At 38.5% G+C, this 15,493-nt stretch overlaps 1 protein-coding gene across 2 annotated transcripts; it reads left to right on the top strand.

The window, feature by feature from the left end:
* The first annotated feature begins 5,774 nt into the window (after positions 1-5,774).
* LOC140858147 (acyl carrier protein 1, chloroplastic-like) lies at positions 5,775-9,006 on the top strand. 2 transcript variants are annotated; one of them, XM_073257860.1, is made up of 4 exons: positions 5,775-5,960; positions 7,744-7,860; positions 8,231-8,356; positions 8,681-9,006. In XM_073257860.1, exons 1-4 carry the CDS (start codon positions 5,781-5,783, stop codon positions 8,807-8,809), a joined length of 552 nt encoding a protein of 183 aa, XP_073113961.1. In that variant the 5' UTR covers positions 5,775-5,780; the 3' UTR covers positions 8,810-9,006. The 2 variants fall into 2 exon arrangements, with proteins under 2 accessions (XP_073113961.1, XP_073113962.1); XM_073257861.1 differs by having other exon boundaries at positions 8,234-8,356.
* Positions 9,007-15,493: the final 6,487 nt, after the last annotated feature.

Below are 15,493 nucleotides of genomic sequence, written 5' to 3' on the forward strand. Positions count from 1 at the left end.
TATATATATAAACTATTTTGTATATCTGTGATTTTGCTTTACACAATATATGATAACTGCTCATTATATACTTATCTATTAAGTATACAAGGTATTTTATGAATTTATGCATCATTTATTTCTAATTCTGTTTTGTACGAGCTTTGATACTTATGTGCATCAAATTTAACAAAATAGTATGATCTTAAGTTATATTTACTTAACAAGCATGTAATTAAATTATATAGTTAAATGATGGGTGGTAGTACTCTGGACTAGCCTAGTCCATGTAGATGCCCCATCGTAGGCCAAAAATATAGTATTATTGATGCCCACCATAGGCTAAAAATATAATACTATCGATGCCCCATCATGAATTAGAAATATGGTCTTAGTGATGCCACGTCACGATCAAAAATGGGATTGTGGTAGTCCAGAGTCAAGAACCTAAATATTATCAAATCTATTATATGCTAATTCGAGAAAATTATTTGATGTGATTTATTGCACAAAAATTTGGATTGCTATGCATGTTTTATGATGGTGATTTTTTTATGGCATGAAATTTAAGTAATAATTATTTGATAATTTCTCATTTATTATTATATTATTGATATAGATGTGTAAAAATTTTTATTAAACTATAAAGTTTATACCATATCATACCTCTAATTTGAGATCGTGAGCTAGGAGTCATAGCAACCACCACATATTCATTGAAAACTCTTCCTACAAGTATACAAGGCATGTCATCACGATATCATAAAGCAACAGTAGAATAAAATTCAAATAATTAATATTCAACTTTAATTTAAATAACTAAATCAAATGTCTTATAAATAATATTCTATAGTTTCATATCAACTTTAATAAAGCCTAATCTAAAATAAAGATATAAAATTTTACTTCTAATTCGATCTTCATATTAAATCTTCAAGTCAAGTTAGTCCTCTGAATATGTAGAAATAGTAAAATATAGAGTAATAAGCTAGACAATCTAGTAAGCAATATAAACTTTAGCTAAATAAATTTAGCAATAATAATATACTAAAAATAAGCATGTAATATGTATCAATTCAAAATATACAATACTAATCAAAATAAGATCCATGTAAATTTATTTTTTATTTATAAATTATTTTTTTTAAATATCACGTTCATCTCGATAGCCATAAATAAAATGAAAATACCACTGCATAACCTCTAATGGCAGGATATCAGAACACTAGTGCATGACCCCACTGACAGGGTATTAAAATATCAATATATTAATTGATAGGATATTAAAATATCAGTGCACAACCCCTACTAGTAGGGTATTAAAATACCAACACACAATCCCACTGATAGAGCATCAAAATACTAGCATTTAATCCTCACTGGCAGGATTTGATATATAGTTAGACTGTAAGTCAAAATTTATCTCAAATTAAAATACCGTTTCATATTCCAATTTGAAAAGTCATAAATCAGTCAACATCAAAATCAATCAATATAATCCATAGTAAATTCAATGTAATCGATCATAAATCATTTGACATATCAAAAAAAGTTATACTCGATAATCTAAAATATCATGCATTGAAATTATAAATCATGAATAGTCTAATATGAAAAATATTTTATAATTTATCGATAAATATAGAAAAAGTATAGCATTACTTATCTTATAAGCAAAACTAATCAACTGATTAAATTAATTTGGAGAATCCCTTTTAGAGCTCATCATCACTGCATTGGAAATTTGTATATCTTGTTGTGCAAGAGTATGGACCCTTCCTTGGATCTGAGGTTTTAAGCTTCTATCCTTATTATATTCAATTATTGGGACAAGTTGACTCTCTACTCTCTGTAGGCATTCAACTATTTTGTGATCCTTCTGACCATAACCAAAATATGTATCAATATTTCAATAATAATCTTTTTCACCATAAACTTTACCACATCTAGAACACTTGATGGTATCTGTCAGTCTAAAATTGTTACTTACCGATCTCTTATTTGAACTCTCAGTATTTTTACTATTCTGCCCTTAAGATTCATTGGACCTATTTTTTTCTTTTGATTCCTTTCCCTTTATACACATTCCTCATTAATTTTTCATTTAATTATCATTACTTTATTCACCATATCTGCATAAATAGTTAATTTATATGGCACCACTTGCTTTCTAATTTCTATCCACAGTCTTATCTCAAATTTATACACTTGATCATGTTCACGTGACAAACTTAACAAGCTTTAAAAATTTAGCTTCATATTCTGCAACTATCTTATTTCTTTGTTTTTGATAAATAAATTTTTGTTCTTTTTATATCCTTACAGTCCAAAAAAAAATATTGATCATTAAATGCCCTTTGAAATTTGTCTCAGGTGAAATGTTCCTTATCTTGTTCATTTTTGTATTGTAGTCTTTGCCACCAATTGAATGCCTTATCTTGTAACTTGTATAATTCATACAAGATCTTTTCATTGTCATGATATCTCATAACAACAAATACTTTCTCTATCTTCATAAGCTAATTCTCAATTTCTAAAGATTCCGTAGTCCCCTTGAACACCAGTGGAGATAACTTTTTAAATTCTATAACATTACTTCATTGCTCCAGCTGCTCTCCATATTTTTATGGTGGCAGTATTTATTATTGCACTTACTGTTATTGTAATAACTATTGCGGCAATTGTTGTTGTAATTGTCCTAAACCAACTAGAGTCTCCATTATTTGGGTTATGCTTGGCTCTTGTTGCTTCATCTGGGCATTCTTGGTAGGATCAATGACTCCTTCCTAGTGAAGGATGCTATTGACCTACTGAGGAGTATTGCTATCTTATTGGTTTGATGTCTCTCTAGTAATATCTGAAACAGTCCTTTTTATTCAACGTAGAGTCATCTTAATTTTGCATGAACAATGAGTTTCCTAAAATTCTCTTTCAAAATCTAATATCCAAAATCATATTTTTTATCAAAATTTAATCATGATTATTCTCAAAATAAAAATTCTAAATCTTTACGGGGCTGGCTATATGATAGCAACTAACATCCCAGTTGGTTGGATCTAGGAAATCCAATTGATCAAGGGTCATGCTAGGATGCTAAGATGCAATCGATGATAAAATCTTATAATATTTGGCTCGCTCAAGATGGGGACCGATAGATTGTCCAATAGTCAATGGTCAAGAATCATTCATTAGGATCTATCAAGGCTATTAGATGATCTTTCTAAGATCTAAAAAATCCTAGAAGAGAGACATTTTTAGAGAGAAAAACTTATAAAGAGAGAAAGTAAGATTTTTTAAAGAAAAAATAGAAAGAGAAAGTGAAGAGAGAGAGGAAGGAGAGACGAGAGAGAAACTCTCTTCATGGGAGAGGAGAGAGAAACTCTTCTCTTTTTCTTTCTTTTTTTCTTTTTCCTTTTCTTTCTTTCTCTCTCTTTTTTTCTTTTTCTTTTTCCTTTCTTCTTCCTTTTCTCTCTTGATAGAATAGGGGATTTGGCTAATCCCCTCTTCCCCAAAGCAATGGATGTTCCACCATCGGTGGCCATGGTTGTTAGTGATTGGGGCCTCAACAGTGCAGCTGGTGCTTCCCTTCTCGATGATTGATGGCATCGAACAACATCAAAAATTTAAAGAAAAAAATCAATGAAAAAATATAGGAAATAGGGCTCGATTTCTTCAAAAAAAATGCAGTGATTGCTAGCTGAAATCGAGACTCTGATGGTTGGAGAAGCTAGGAAAAAGATCCACTTAAGAGTCTCAAGTTCTTACCTGACTTTTCTTACAATGTTTAGGCTGCAATTGGGTGGGCACAGTGACGGCTTCCACAAAGAAAACTCTAGTGATCTCCTTTGATTGGGGCATTGATCTTTGACGAAAAGAAGAGGGAAGCTTTTTTTCCTTTAAATAGGATTGGAGGAGAGGAGTTTGACTTCCTCCTGACAGTGATTTCCGACTCCAATTGGAAGTCTATTTGGGAAGAAGACTCCATTGGGAGTATTCTTCCAATTTTTTCTTTTTTTTTTCTGCCACTTTAAGATTCAAGTGGCCTATTGAGTTAGGTTGATAGGTTGGGTTAGGGTATTATGTACCACCTCTTTGTTTTTTATTTCAGGGATGTAGAATGTCAAGTACTTGGCTATGGTTGGGATCATGGGTAAAAAAATAAAGGGTGAATAGATAGAGCATTATTATTATTGGTCGGAAGATTGAATTTTATAATTGTATAAATGCTATTATTTGTTAATCACTATTGTCCACTGATACTAAGGTTGTAACAAATTTTTAGACGCTGCATATTTTCTTGGGCCTTATCTTAGAGAGTGTATGGCTGTGTCATATGGATGACTTGGATGTTGAGTTCAGGGTGTGCAATTGTAAATCCTACTCAAATCTATTTTCTTTTATCAAATTGTAATTATGAACTTTTGATTTAATTGAGATTATAAACAACAACTAATATATTTTGAGAGTTGTTGTGACAAGAAATTTAGGATGGCACTTATGGTTTTGGTCTGCATACTCTAAGTTTACAGTATACATGAACTATAGGTTTCATTGATAAAAATTATAAAAATTATTCTATTATAAGAGATTGCTTTTAGCAGCTGCCCATACCTTTTGAGCAATAGATGGGATCATAGAATTCAAAATTCTAAATCTTGGACACATATTGATGGAAAATCTTGTTTCAAAGTATTTAAAGAATAGAAGTTTACAACAAGCTTGATTGGAAGAGTTAAGAGTTGAAAAGAAGGAAAGATGATTGTCTCATAGTCAAGAAAGACGCTCGTTGTTCGATGTTGGTCGGGAAGGACATGCATCACCAAATGCTAATTAGGAAGGATGCTTGTCATCGAATGCCAGTCGAGAAGGAGCTCGTCGCCAAACACTAAACGGAAAGGATGTTTGTTGTCATCGGTCAGGAAGGATGCTAGTCATCGATCACTGATTAGGTAGGGATGCCTTGTGGTGGGGTGGGGGAGTGGGAAAGAAAACCTTAGCCGTCACTTGAAGAGATGAACTTTGGACTCTCAAAACTTTGAAGAGAAGTCCGACTTTGAAGGGGCAACACAATCGCAATGGGATTGTGGGAAAGGGCATGCAGATATGGACCTTGGTTTGGATTTAGGACTTGGAATATAATGACATATATTATATGGTTATTCGGATCCAAATCCCGAAAAAAAGAGTGATCTATATTTGAATTTGCATCTGGCTAAGCATCTAGATCCACTTTCGGATCTGATTGGACTTGATAATGTATATACGAATTCAATACAAATAGGATACGAATACGGATACAATCAGGTTAAATCTGACTCATCTTCAGCCCTAGCCGAGCGATGCTAGTATAAAGGAGTGATTTAATATATTCAAAAGGAATAAAGATGGATAGAAGCTGACAAAAATTAGATAGGATGAAGAAGAAAGGAATAACTTGATATTTTAGTATCTTTCAAAAAATATGATCCTTAATCAAGTGCAATAGAAAAGTTAGTTTGGAACTAAAGTTTTGCTGGGTTCGACCTGATGATCAATGAGCACCGGACATAACCTAAGCCTCACTTCATGGGCTCCGGACCTTCCCAAACCTGTTGGGTTGATACGCCTTCCCTGCCCCTCTAAACCCACCAATCCTTCCGAAATCGCACCCATCTCTTGCCCGAATTACCAGTAACCCAGTCTAAATCAATCGTTGTTCGATAGAACATCCAATGGCGTTATAGTCAATTCGTATTCTCACTTGCACCTCCTGATAAAAGTCCTGTGGGCCCCAAAGCGACACCCTAGCCCGCTCTCCTTATATGCGAAAACGGGGAACGCCTCCAAATCGCGCACTTCGTGCTCGTCGCCCCCCTGAGATCAGCCCCCCTGTTAGATCTCTCCCTCTCGCCTTCTCTCTTTCTTCGGATCGATCCATGGCTTCGATCTCGGGGACGGTGACCGCTACCTCTGTTCGGCCTCGATTGACCTCGCGGGCTCCGGTATCGATCTCTCTGAACTCCCTTCTTGTTCGATCTGTTCTTCGTTTCTTTTCCCGCGCTCGGGTCTGGTTTTGTGGATGAGATTTAGGTTATTGATGGCTGATTTGTGTTGGTATAGCGCCGATTTTTTGATGGTTTGAGATTTTTATTTGTTCATTTTGGTGTTTGACGATTTAATAGGCTCTTCTTTCTGGATACCGTGTATTTTTGTGTTTCTTTCCTTGATTCTGTTTCAGGAAGCCGCTTTCTGTTTTCATTGAATGGATTTTATTATCTTGAGGTTTCGGAACTTAATGGCGTCGTTCGACAACCATTTTGTTACGATTTTTTGGTTCTTTTTGATGGTACGTGAGTTTTTTCTTACTGAATCTTCCGTTTTGTAAGATCCGAAGACATGAAATGTTTATGGGTTTTTTTGTTTTGATGAGAAAGGGAAAAAAGAGTTTTCTTTTCATAGTGGTGCGAGCAGTTTCAGTATCAGATGACAAAATTCATGCTTGTTTAAGATGTGGTTTTTAAGCATGCAAATATTAATTCGATTAAAGATGCCTGACTTCCAGTTTGGAGGCGGCATGCCTTGCCCCGAGTTTTAAGGGGGTGAGTCCATTATTACTGATTTCTTTTTATTTGTTTACAAAATCAATTTGCTAAGATTTTGTTACTAAAGTCTGGATTTGTGAACCTCATAGAGCTTGAACTGTTACTTGCTGAATAGTAAATGTGTTATTCAGGGAGACATTATGCTGTTCATTAATTTTTTTTTCAAAAAATTTCCTTCTTTGCGAGAGATTTCTTGTACAAATAGCATTTTCCTTCTTCGTCTTTGTGTTCGTCTGCCTCTTTCCTGAGACTTCCTGATGCATAACTTGATGGACTCTTGTCTATTTGATGCGTGCAGCTCGCATGTTTGGAGCAATTGATGCTGAATATGTTTTTAACCAGATTCTAATAGAGCCTATAAGGAACTAAAGATATTAGTGTATGATTGACTGGTGAATGCTGATTTCAAATTTAGATTCTCTGGATTAGGTGCTTTAGATTTGTGTGCACTCTTATAACCTTTCTAAAGTTGCTTTTAGCTTGCACAAGTGCAAACTGAGGAATGATATTTTCTCTTGAAGGCTAGCACATTGCCTATTACCTTGAGTGGATGTTTATTTTGTTTTTAGATGGATGTTATTTCTTCCTCTATTGGGGTGCGTATCTGTGTTCAAGTGGTTTGCTCTAGTCATAAATTTTGTTATTTCTTCAAAATGTTTAATTTCTTAGTAAAGTGTTTATTAAGAAGGACAACAGTTTAAAAGAGTGAATAGAAGTTAAGGAAAAGAAAATCTTGCAATCATTCTACTCAAAATAAGGAGAAGCTAGGATTTTGAATGTCATTTCTATAATTCTTGGGATGTCACCATTCTTCAAAGCAGACCCAGTCCCAGATTAATATAAAGTCAAACTCTCTTTCAAAATTTATGCATCACTAATAAGCTGGATTATGCTGCACAGTCAAATATAGGCCAGGTGGCATGACCTACTTGATGTGAGAAAAATAATGAAATGCATGTTTTTGCACGACTCTTGAGAGCATAAGTGATCAGTTATCATGGCCACGAACCATTATTTCGGTAGAAACTGATATTGTATTTCTACTGAATATTTCCCATAGTTGAAAGATTCCTTATAGAAGAGTTGTGGCTGAACATGTTTTGTCTCTTTTCCAGACTGAAATTTGATGATTCAATGATTTTATAGTATAAACCAAGTATGGATGTTTATTGTCATTGTGCAGGTTGTGAAGGGTTTTTCTGGACTGAAATCTGTTTCCTTTTCCATTCAAAGGAATGGCTTTCCATCGGTTCGGTTGCAAGCAGCCCCGCGACAACGACGCTTTCAAGTTTCCTGTGCTGTATGTATCTCAAAACCAGCAGCTTTCCATTTTTTAAAGTCACACAATACCGAACATTATTAGGTGTTTATCTTTTTGAGAGAATAACATTTTTAAAACTAGATCTATGGATACTATCTTGTTCCATAAATTGTTGGATTTTCTTTTTGCATTAGGACACCATCATTGTAAATTTCTATCAAAAATAGCAAAAACATACCTGTATGAGACACTTTATGGGTTTTCTTAAACGTGCATTTCTGACCATTTACCCGTGTGTAGTCAACTTACATAAGTGGACTATTGCCTTCTGTTACCATCTGACATGTGCAACCGAGACATTCATTCCTATCATCAATTATTTATGTAATGTGGACCTTGACATTTTAAGCAGGCAAAACCAGAGACAGTGCAAAAGGTGTGTGAAATAGTGAAGAAGCAGCTGGCGCTATCTGATGATACCCCTGTAAGTGGTGAATCAAAGTTTTCAACACTTGGAGCTGATTCACTTGACACGGTATTATTCATTGCATTCCCATTATTTTGTGATTTTGCAGAATTTATACTGGTACATTGCAAGGTCATCCATAGTTGAAATCTTGTGAACATCAGGACTATTATCTTGCCAAAATTCGTGGTGCTTGGTTCACTTCTTTGATCCTTCTTTTTTTTTCTTTTTTTTTTTCGGTTGGCACCTGAAAGCATAATTCCTGCAATGGAGTCTTATAGAACGTTTGCATGTCCACGTCTCTGAGACCAGACGAGAGTTACCATTTTTCTTGCAAATTTTGGACGGTTAAGCACACATATGCCTATATGAAAGTCTTTATTTCTTCTGTAGGTTGAGATTGTCATGGGCCTTGAGGAGGCATTTGGGATCAGTGTTGAAGAAGAAAGTGCGCAGAGCATCACGACAGTGCAGGATGCTGCTGATCTAATTGAGAAGCTTGTGGAGGCAAAGTCTAGTTAGATGAATAAGAATGTTCAATTTTCATCAAAAAAAGAATAAGAATGTTCGAGAGTGGAAGCTTTATCAGGCTAGCAAACTCCGAGTGTCCTAGTTTTGTACTTTGTTGGCTATGTGTGGTTCTTATTTAATTGTACTTCGTTGTTTCAAATTGCTAAGGGACCATATCAATCACATATTCGGTTGGGTCTTCTAGTTAATCTATTCTGCTTCTTTGACATGCAATATTAAGGAACCAATTAAAGGAAAATTACAGCAACATCTTTTCAATTTTTGGCAAGAAACACTTTCACTCAAAATTAGAAAATAAAATAACTTTGAGTGGAGACGGGACAGTAGCCACATAAAATGTTGGTTTCCTTGTAAATGTGAGATGCTTGAAAGAGAGTCTACCTTTCATTCCACTCCCGTATGTCCATAATACGTGACCTTTTTTAATTAGATTTTAATACTTAATTTTGAGTTGCAATATAGCTCAGCTGTTCATCCGGATCCCTGGACCAATGTCCTCGATCTTCTAGAGGGTGAAATTGTTCTATAGATTTTGTGTCCAATGTTTTCTGGTTGGAGGATGAGTATCAAACGTATTTTTGGCTATCTTTGGGAATCATGTCTCAGTGCTAAATTTATGCTTATAGTCCTTCAATTCATGTAAAAATACTGCTGTTGTAGGGAAACAAACAATGAAAGATAAAATTCATCCACCAAACAGCAATCTTTTAAAGAGACCATGCTTCGATTTACCCTTTCCTTTTTTTTTTTTATTAATTTATTTTATTGGAAGGGAGGTTATGCGGTTTAGAAGGGCTTTTGTGCAGGTGTAGGAGGGCATTGTATTCTTTCTCACGCTAGAAGTCACTCTGTTGTTTATAAACATATAAACAAGGAAAGGGCATGGCTGTAGAAAAATATAATTTACAAGGATATACATACCAATTGTCGGTTTAGGAGAGAATACAGATAAGAATACGCATTTCAGAAGGTGTATGTCTCGCTGCCGTTGAATTTAAAGCAAGCATGTTCAAGTCCTTCAACTTCCATTGTTCTTTTCCTTTTCCCCTCCTTATCCAGCTTCGTGTGCTATCTAGGTGAAGCAAACGCAAATATAAATGAGATTCTTAAGTTTGTATAACCCAGCTGCACCCAGGTTCCTTCCTCGATTCCTTCTTCCTGACAAAATCAAAGCCTTCTTGATTCCACCATGTTATCCGTTCTACCATAAATATTTGCCAGTCCTAAATAGCTCATGGGCATTGCAACGCTCCAATATCTGCAGCTCTTTTGCCGCACTTCTTCCAAGATCAGCGTCACCATTTGCCGCACTTCTTCCAAGATCAGCGTCACCATGGATCATAGATGCTTTGAGAAGGGCATGCCATGCGATTGAGTTAGGTCCAAAAGGCATCCTACGAAGCAGACTATGAGCTTCGCTTAGCCTACCAGCTCTTCCAAGCATATCAACGACACAAATGCAATATTCTAAGCTGTGTGAGGGATAATGCCATATTTCTTCCTCATGGAGTAGAAATAATCCATGCCTCAGTTAGCTTGACCACCATGGCTGCAACTGGTCAATATAGAAATAAATGTATTGAGATTGAAATTCTTCGAATCTCATGCTTTCTCTGCTATCTTCAAATCATTGTTGCTATGTCCATTTTGCCCAAGGCCTTGTATCGCAGAATTCCATGAGACCACATCTTTCTTTGGCATATCATTGAACACCTGCTCCAATCCTCGCTCAATCCACTACTCTCCGCTCCTCCCACACTTCGTGGTCATCCTCGCAAGAACATGGACGAGATGGGAGATTGGGAGAGGAACACAGATGGAACTCGAAAGCCTGACAGGTTCGGCGGTCAGTGTTGAGGCCACGGTCTTCATCGAAGTCACGGAGTTGGGTGCGCGGTGGGCAGCGGCGGCAATGGAAGATCAGGCAGGCGTCTTGATTCTAAATTAATGGGAAGGATATCAGGAATAGGAGACATGTTCGATTATCACGTGACAATCACGTGTTCATGATTCCTAGGTTGGACCATAGTGGAAATAAATATTAGGTTTGGGTCTGATTGAAAAAAATAAAAGTTCTGAGGTGAAAGTGTTTCTCACCAAAAGTTGAATAGGTGTCACTGTAATTATTCCTTTATTTTATTCATTATGAACTCTGAGAATGACAAATAATGTTGAAATATTTATAATTTGATGTTATAAAGTGCATTAATTTTTGAATTGATCTATCATGTTTTGTGCCATTTGTGTGAATGCTCTAGGACTATGAAAACACCCATGTGCGAAATTTTAGAATGCAAGGGCAAGCCCAACTCTGTTGCTTCAAATTTAAATTCTAACTGAAACTGGGTTATGTTCTTTTATATTGGTTGATTGTCTTATTTTTATCTAACCTAGCCAACATCTGTGAGTAAAATAAGTTTAAATATTAGAATGAAGTATGGCTATCTATTAGGTGTGTTTAGGAGGCAGATTGCATAATACAGCTTCTTGATATTTTCTTGGTAGATCACAAGTAATTAGTGGAAACCATCCAATATGTATCCTCGTTGGTTGACCTAACTTAAACCTAAGATTTCAAGTGACTGAACTATAACCTAAACCTAAGGTTTTGGGGCACAAAGCCATGCATAGGTTGGGGATCAACTACAACCCATCTTTCACTCTAGTAGTGATCTGGTTGGTTTACATAGAAGGCCCTAACTCCAATTTTTCTCTAAGTCAACTTTGATGGTAGTATTTTAGATGGTGACAGTAAAAATAATGCGGTATTTATCATCTAGGATCTCCATTTTAGATTTGTAGCAATAGGGGGATGTCAAATTTTGGATACCTCGATATTTGAAACAGAGTTGAGGACGGCCTGGATAGGGTTCACCAATATGACGTGGTTGCTGAGAGTCGATTATTTAGTTATCAAAGATGATTCTATTACAATTATCAAGTAGATCCAGAGTTGGAAGGGGTCATCGACAACCCACTTACTTCTGCATGACATCTAGTGGGCCATAAGGGAGTTTCTTCTTGAGTGCTAGACATATTTTTTAGGAGATGGATTGGGTTATAGACTGAGTCGTCTCCTGTGTGATAGTGTGGATAAATCTGCCAGCTTTGTTTTGCATGATATTTTATTTTCTAACTTTATTAAATGCATTCATACAAGATAAATATGATTTCTCTATCTTATCAAAAAAAAAAAGAAGGCCATCTCTGCCGTATTAAAAGTTGCCTGCCTTTGTAGACAATAAAGCTTCAAATAGGTCCTCATGCTCACTAAATAGTTTTCACTAAATAGTCCTAAGTAGTAGTAATATTGATCACATCCATGTCAGCTTTAACTATTTTAAGAAATAGTTATATTGATCAACTCTGTCTACTCTATCTATTCCAAAAGCGGCTGTGTTTTCAGAAATCATAACCCTAATGAAATTAATGTCTATAACTATTATTTTCCAAAGGCAGTAACCCAAGAGAGGGGAGGGGGGTGAATTGGATTTTAAAAAATTTAAGACTAGAGTTAAAAATAATTTGTGTACTCAAAATCAATTTAGATTGTGTATGCAAAGTGATAAACAGGAATTATAAAGATGTAGCAGAAATAAACTTAAGATGAAACAATAAATAGAAGTAAGAATAATCACAATCACAAACACAAACACAAACACAGATATTTATAGTGGTTCAGTGCTAAACTCAACACATACATCCACTCTTCAAGCAAATTTGTTTGAGAATTCTAACTATAATTTCTTCAAAATTACAGTCTGATTATTTTCATAGGTTCATAGTCCAACCCAGTTGGATTTTACCAGCTCATCAATTACAACTTTACAACAGATTATTTTCTTCCAATCTCACAATCAATTATCATTGAGTTTTTTAGAGATTGTTGGGTGGATGTCTGGCCAGGACACCACCTCCTAAGATCCTTTCAGTACCACGCGATGTAGCAGGAAGAAAGAAGAAACAAAATAAAAAAAAAAACAATCAAAATACGTGGATCAGCCACAAAAGGGCTTGCCTCAACGGGGCATGCAAACTTCACTATGATAAAAAAAATTTACAAGAGGAGACCTCACCCTCAACCCTTGTACATCCAATTCTCTCTCACTAGAAGTTTCCCTCACAAAAGCTCTCTCTCTCTTGAAGACCCCCCTGAACCCCTGAAGTGCCTGGCGACCGCTGTCCAGAAGCCTCCTGCTCCTTCTCTCTCAGCACTTTCGCTTCTCTCCCTCCTCTCGAGTTCGTACGGCTCTGTACGGTGAAAAAATCCGAACCACCTCCTCTCTGTTTCACGCACAGGCCCTTTTAAAGGGTTAAAACCCAATTAGATTAGGTTTAAGAGTCCTTAATCAACCTAAATCAGGTTCTGAACCGTCGGATCAAAAAACAGATCAACCCACGCCCTCCGATCGTGATCGGTCCACAGAATAGTACCGTCGACCGTGCGAAACATGTGGGAAACGCCCGTGCGGTCCACAGGTCCAGCCGTGGACCGCCCGATCCACGGTGGACCGGGGCAAAGGGCCAGCAGACCGCTGGGCCTGGGCCGGCCTGCTCCCGCGTGCGGGCCTGCGCGCTCCTGGGCCGCGCGCCCGGTTGGGCCGTGCGCCCGCCTGGGTCGTGCACCCGCCTGGGCCGCTCGCCCGTATGGGTCGCGCGTCCCGCGCGGCGCCGCCTGCGGCCGCGCCGCTGCCACTCGCCGCCGACGATCCTCCATCGCCTCGAATCTCGTGCCGACTTCAAAAGCTCATATCTCTTCCATCCGAGCTCCGTTTTAGGTGATCTTGGTCTCGTTGGACTCCATTTTCATCGCAAACCTCGCTGTGGGCTTAATGTGGGCTGAAGCTTGAAGCGTCAAATCCTAACAATCTCCACCTCGACTCGATATTCGGCCTCCTCCAAACTCCGAGAGCTTTTAGATCTCCTCGCCCCCATGCCCTGGGGCAATCACCTGCTGATCATGGATGGGCAAACATGGGAGTCGAGTCAGGCTGCTCGATCCCATCTCCGTCATATGCTATGCTCCTCCTGACCTGAGACCTGCTCGGGGCATCGTCCTGCGGCAATAGGAATCTCACCTTACGATATCTCCTCTCGTCCTCCCGAGTCTCTTGTCTCGTGCCCGATCTGCCTCCTGGAGCTCTACCTCGCTCTGGGCTCTGCCTGGCTCCCGAAGCTCCACCTCGCACTGGGCTCTCTACCAGGTAATAATGTCCTCTGCTCCCCTTCTTCCCCTCCAGCACAATTCTATCGCTGCGTAACACCCTCAGGATTCCTCCATCAGCTACCGTCCTGTAGCTTCTCGAATCTAGTCTGCTAAGTGAGATAAGATTCTGCCTGAAATCGGATATGTATCGGACCTCCCCCAATCTCCTCACTGCACCGTCATGTGTCCTCTAGCTGACCGTCCCAATACCTCTGATCGCACAGCTCGATCCATCCGACAGATATACAGTGCCCTCACTGTTCTCCAGGGAGTCAAGCTGCTCCTCTCTGTAACGTACATGATAGGGGCATGCAGAATCTAATATCCAATGCTGGAAAGAAGTAGATACCTCGTCAGATATCTCTAGAACATCTCTATCTGAATCGCTGCCAGTCATCGCTACAGCAGCCATCGTCCGATTTTTAAGTTGAGGACAATCTCTGGCTAGATGCCCCAACACCTCACACTGGTAACACCTGATTTTGCTCAATCCCTCCTGGACTTGGACCGCCCTCGTTGCGATCTCCTGTCGCTCCGTCTACCACCTACTGCTCCTCCAAAAGCCACCAAAGCTGAGCTACTGCCGCCTGAGCTCAAAGCTGGGTTCTCCCTCCTGAGAACCTCATTCTGGAGTATCGCCGCGGTGACCTCGTCCATCTTGATAGTGCTCTTCCCCACTAGAAGAGCAATCACCAAGGACTCGTATGAGGGGGGAAGCGACGCCAGCAAAACCAGCGCCCTGGTCTTCTCCTCAATATTCTCGCCAACGCTGAGAAGGTCGGTGAGGATCTTCTGGAAGTGGCTCAAATGCTCCTGCACGCTCTGTCCCTCAGTCATCCGCAGTTGGTAAAACTGCCTCCAGAGGAAAAGTGTGTTGGTGAGAGACTTCGCCATGTACAACTCCTCGAGCTTCGACCACAGCACCATCGGAAAAGTCTCACTTAGCACATGGATCACCACCTCATCCACCAGGTACATGCGGATGGTGCTCACCGCCTGCATCTGTAGCCGTTTCCAATCCCGCACCTCCATGGTGGTCGGCTTCTCATCGCACAAGAGAGCATCGATCAACTCCTGTTGGATGAGCACGTCCTTCACCCTTGTCTACCACAAGGAGAAATTGCTCTTACCATCAAACTTATTGATCTCCATCTTGATTGTTCCTATCTTCTCCATCTTCAGTCTTGCTCACCACCACTGCAATCTGCGTCCTTGTACTGCCTTGCTCTAATACCACTTGTTGGGTGGATGTCTGGCCAGGACACTATCTCTCAAGATCCTTTCAGTACCATGCGATGCAGCAGGAAGAAAGAAGAAACAAAACAAAAAGAAAAACAATCAAAATATGTGGATCAGCCACAAAAGGGCTCGCCTCTACGGGGCATGCAAACTTCACTATGAAAAAAAAAATTTACAGGAGGAGACCTCATCCTCAACCCTTGTACGCCCAATTCTCTCTCACTAGAAGT

Source organism: Elaeis guineensis, chromosome 5 (assembly GCF_000442705.2).
Source record: "Elaeis guineensis isolate ETL-2024a chromosome 5, EG11, whole genome shotgun sequence".
NCBI classification, from domain to species: domain Eukaryota; kingdom Viridiplantae; phylum Streptophyta; class Magnoliopsida; order Arecales; family Arecaceae; genus Elaeis; species Elaeis guineensis.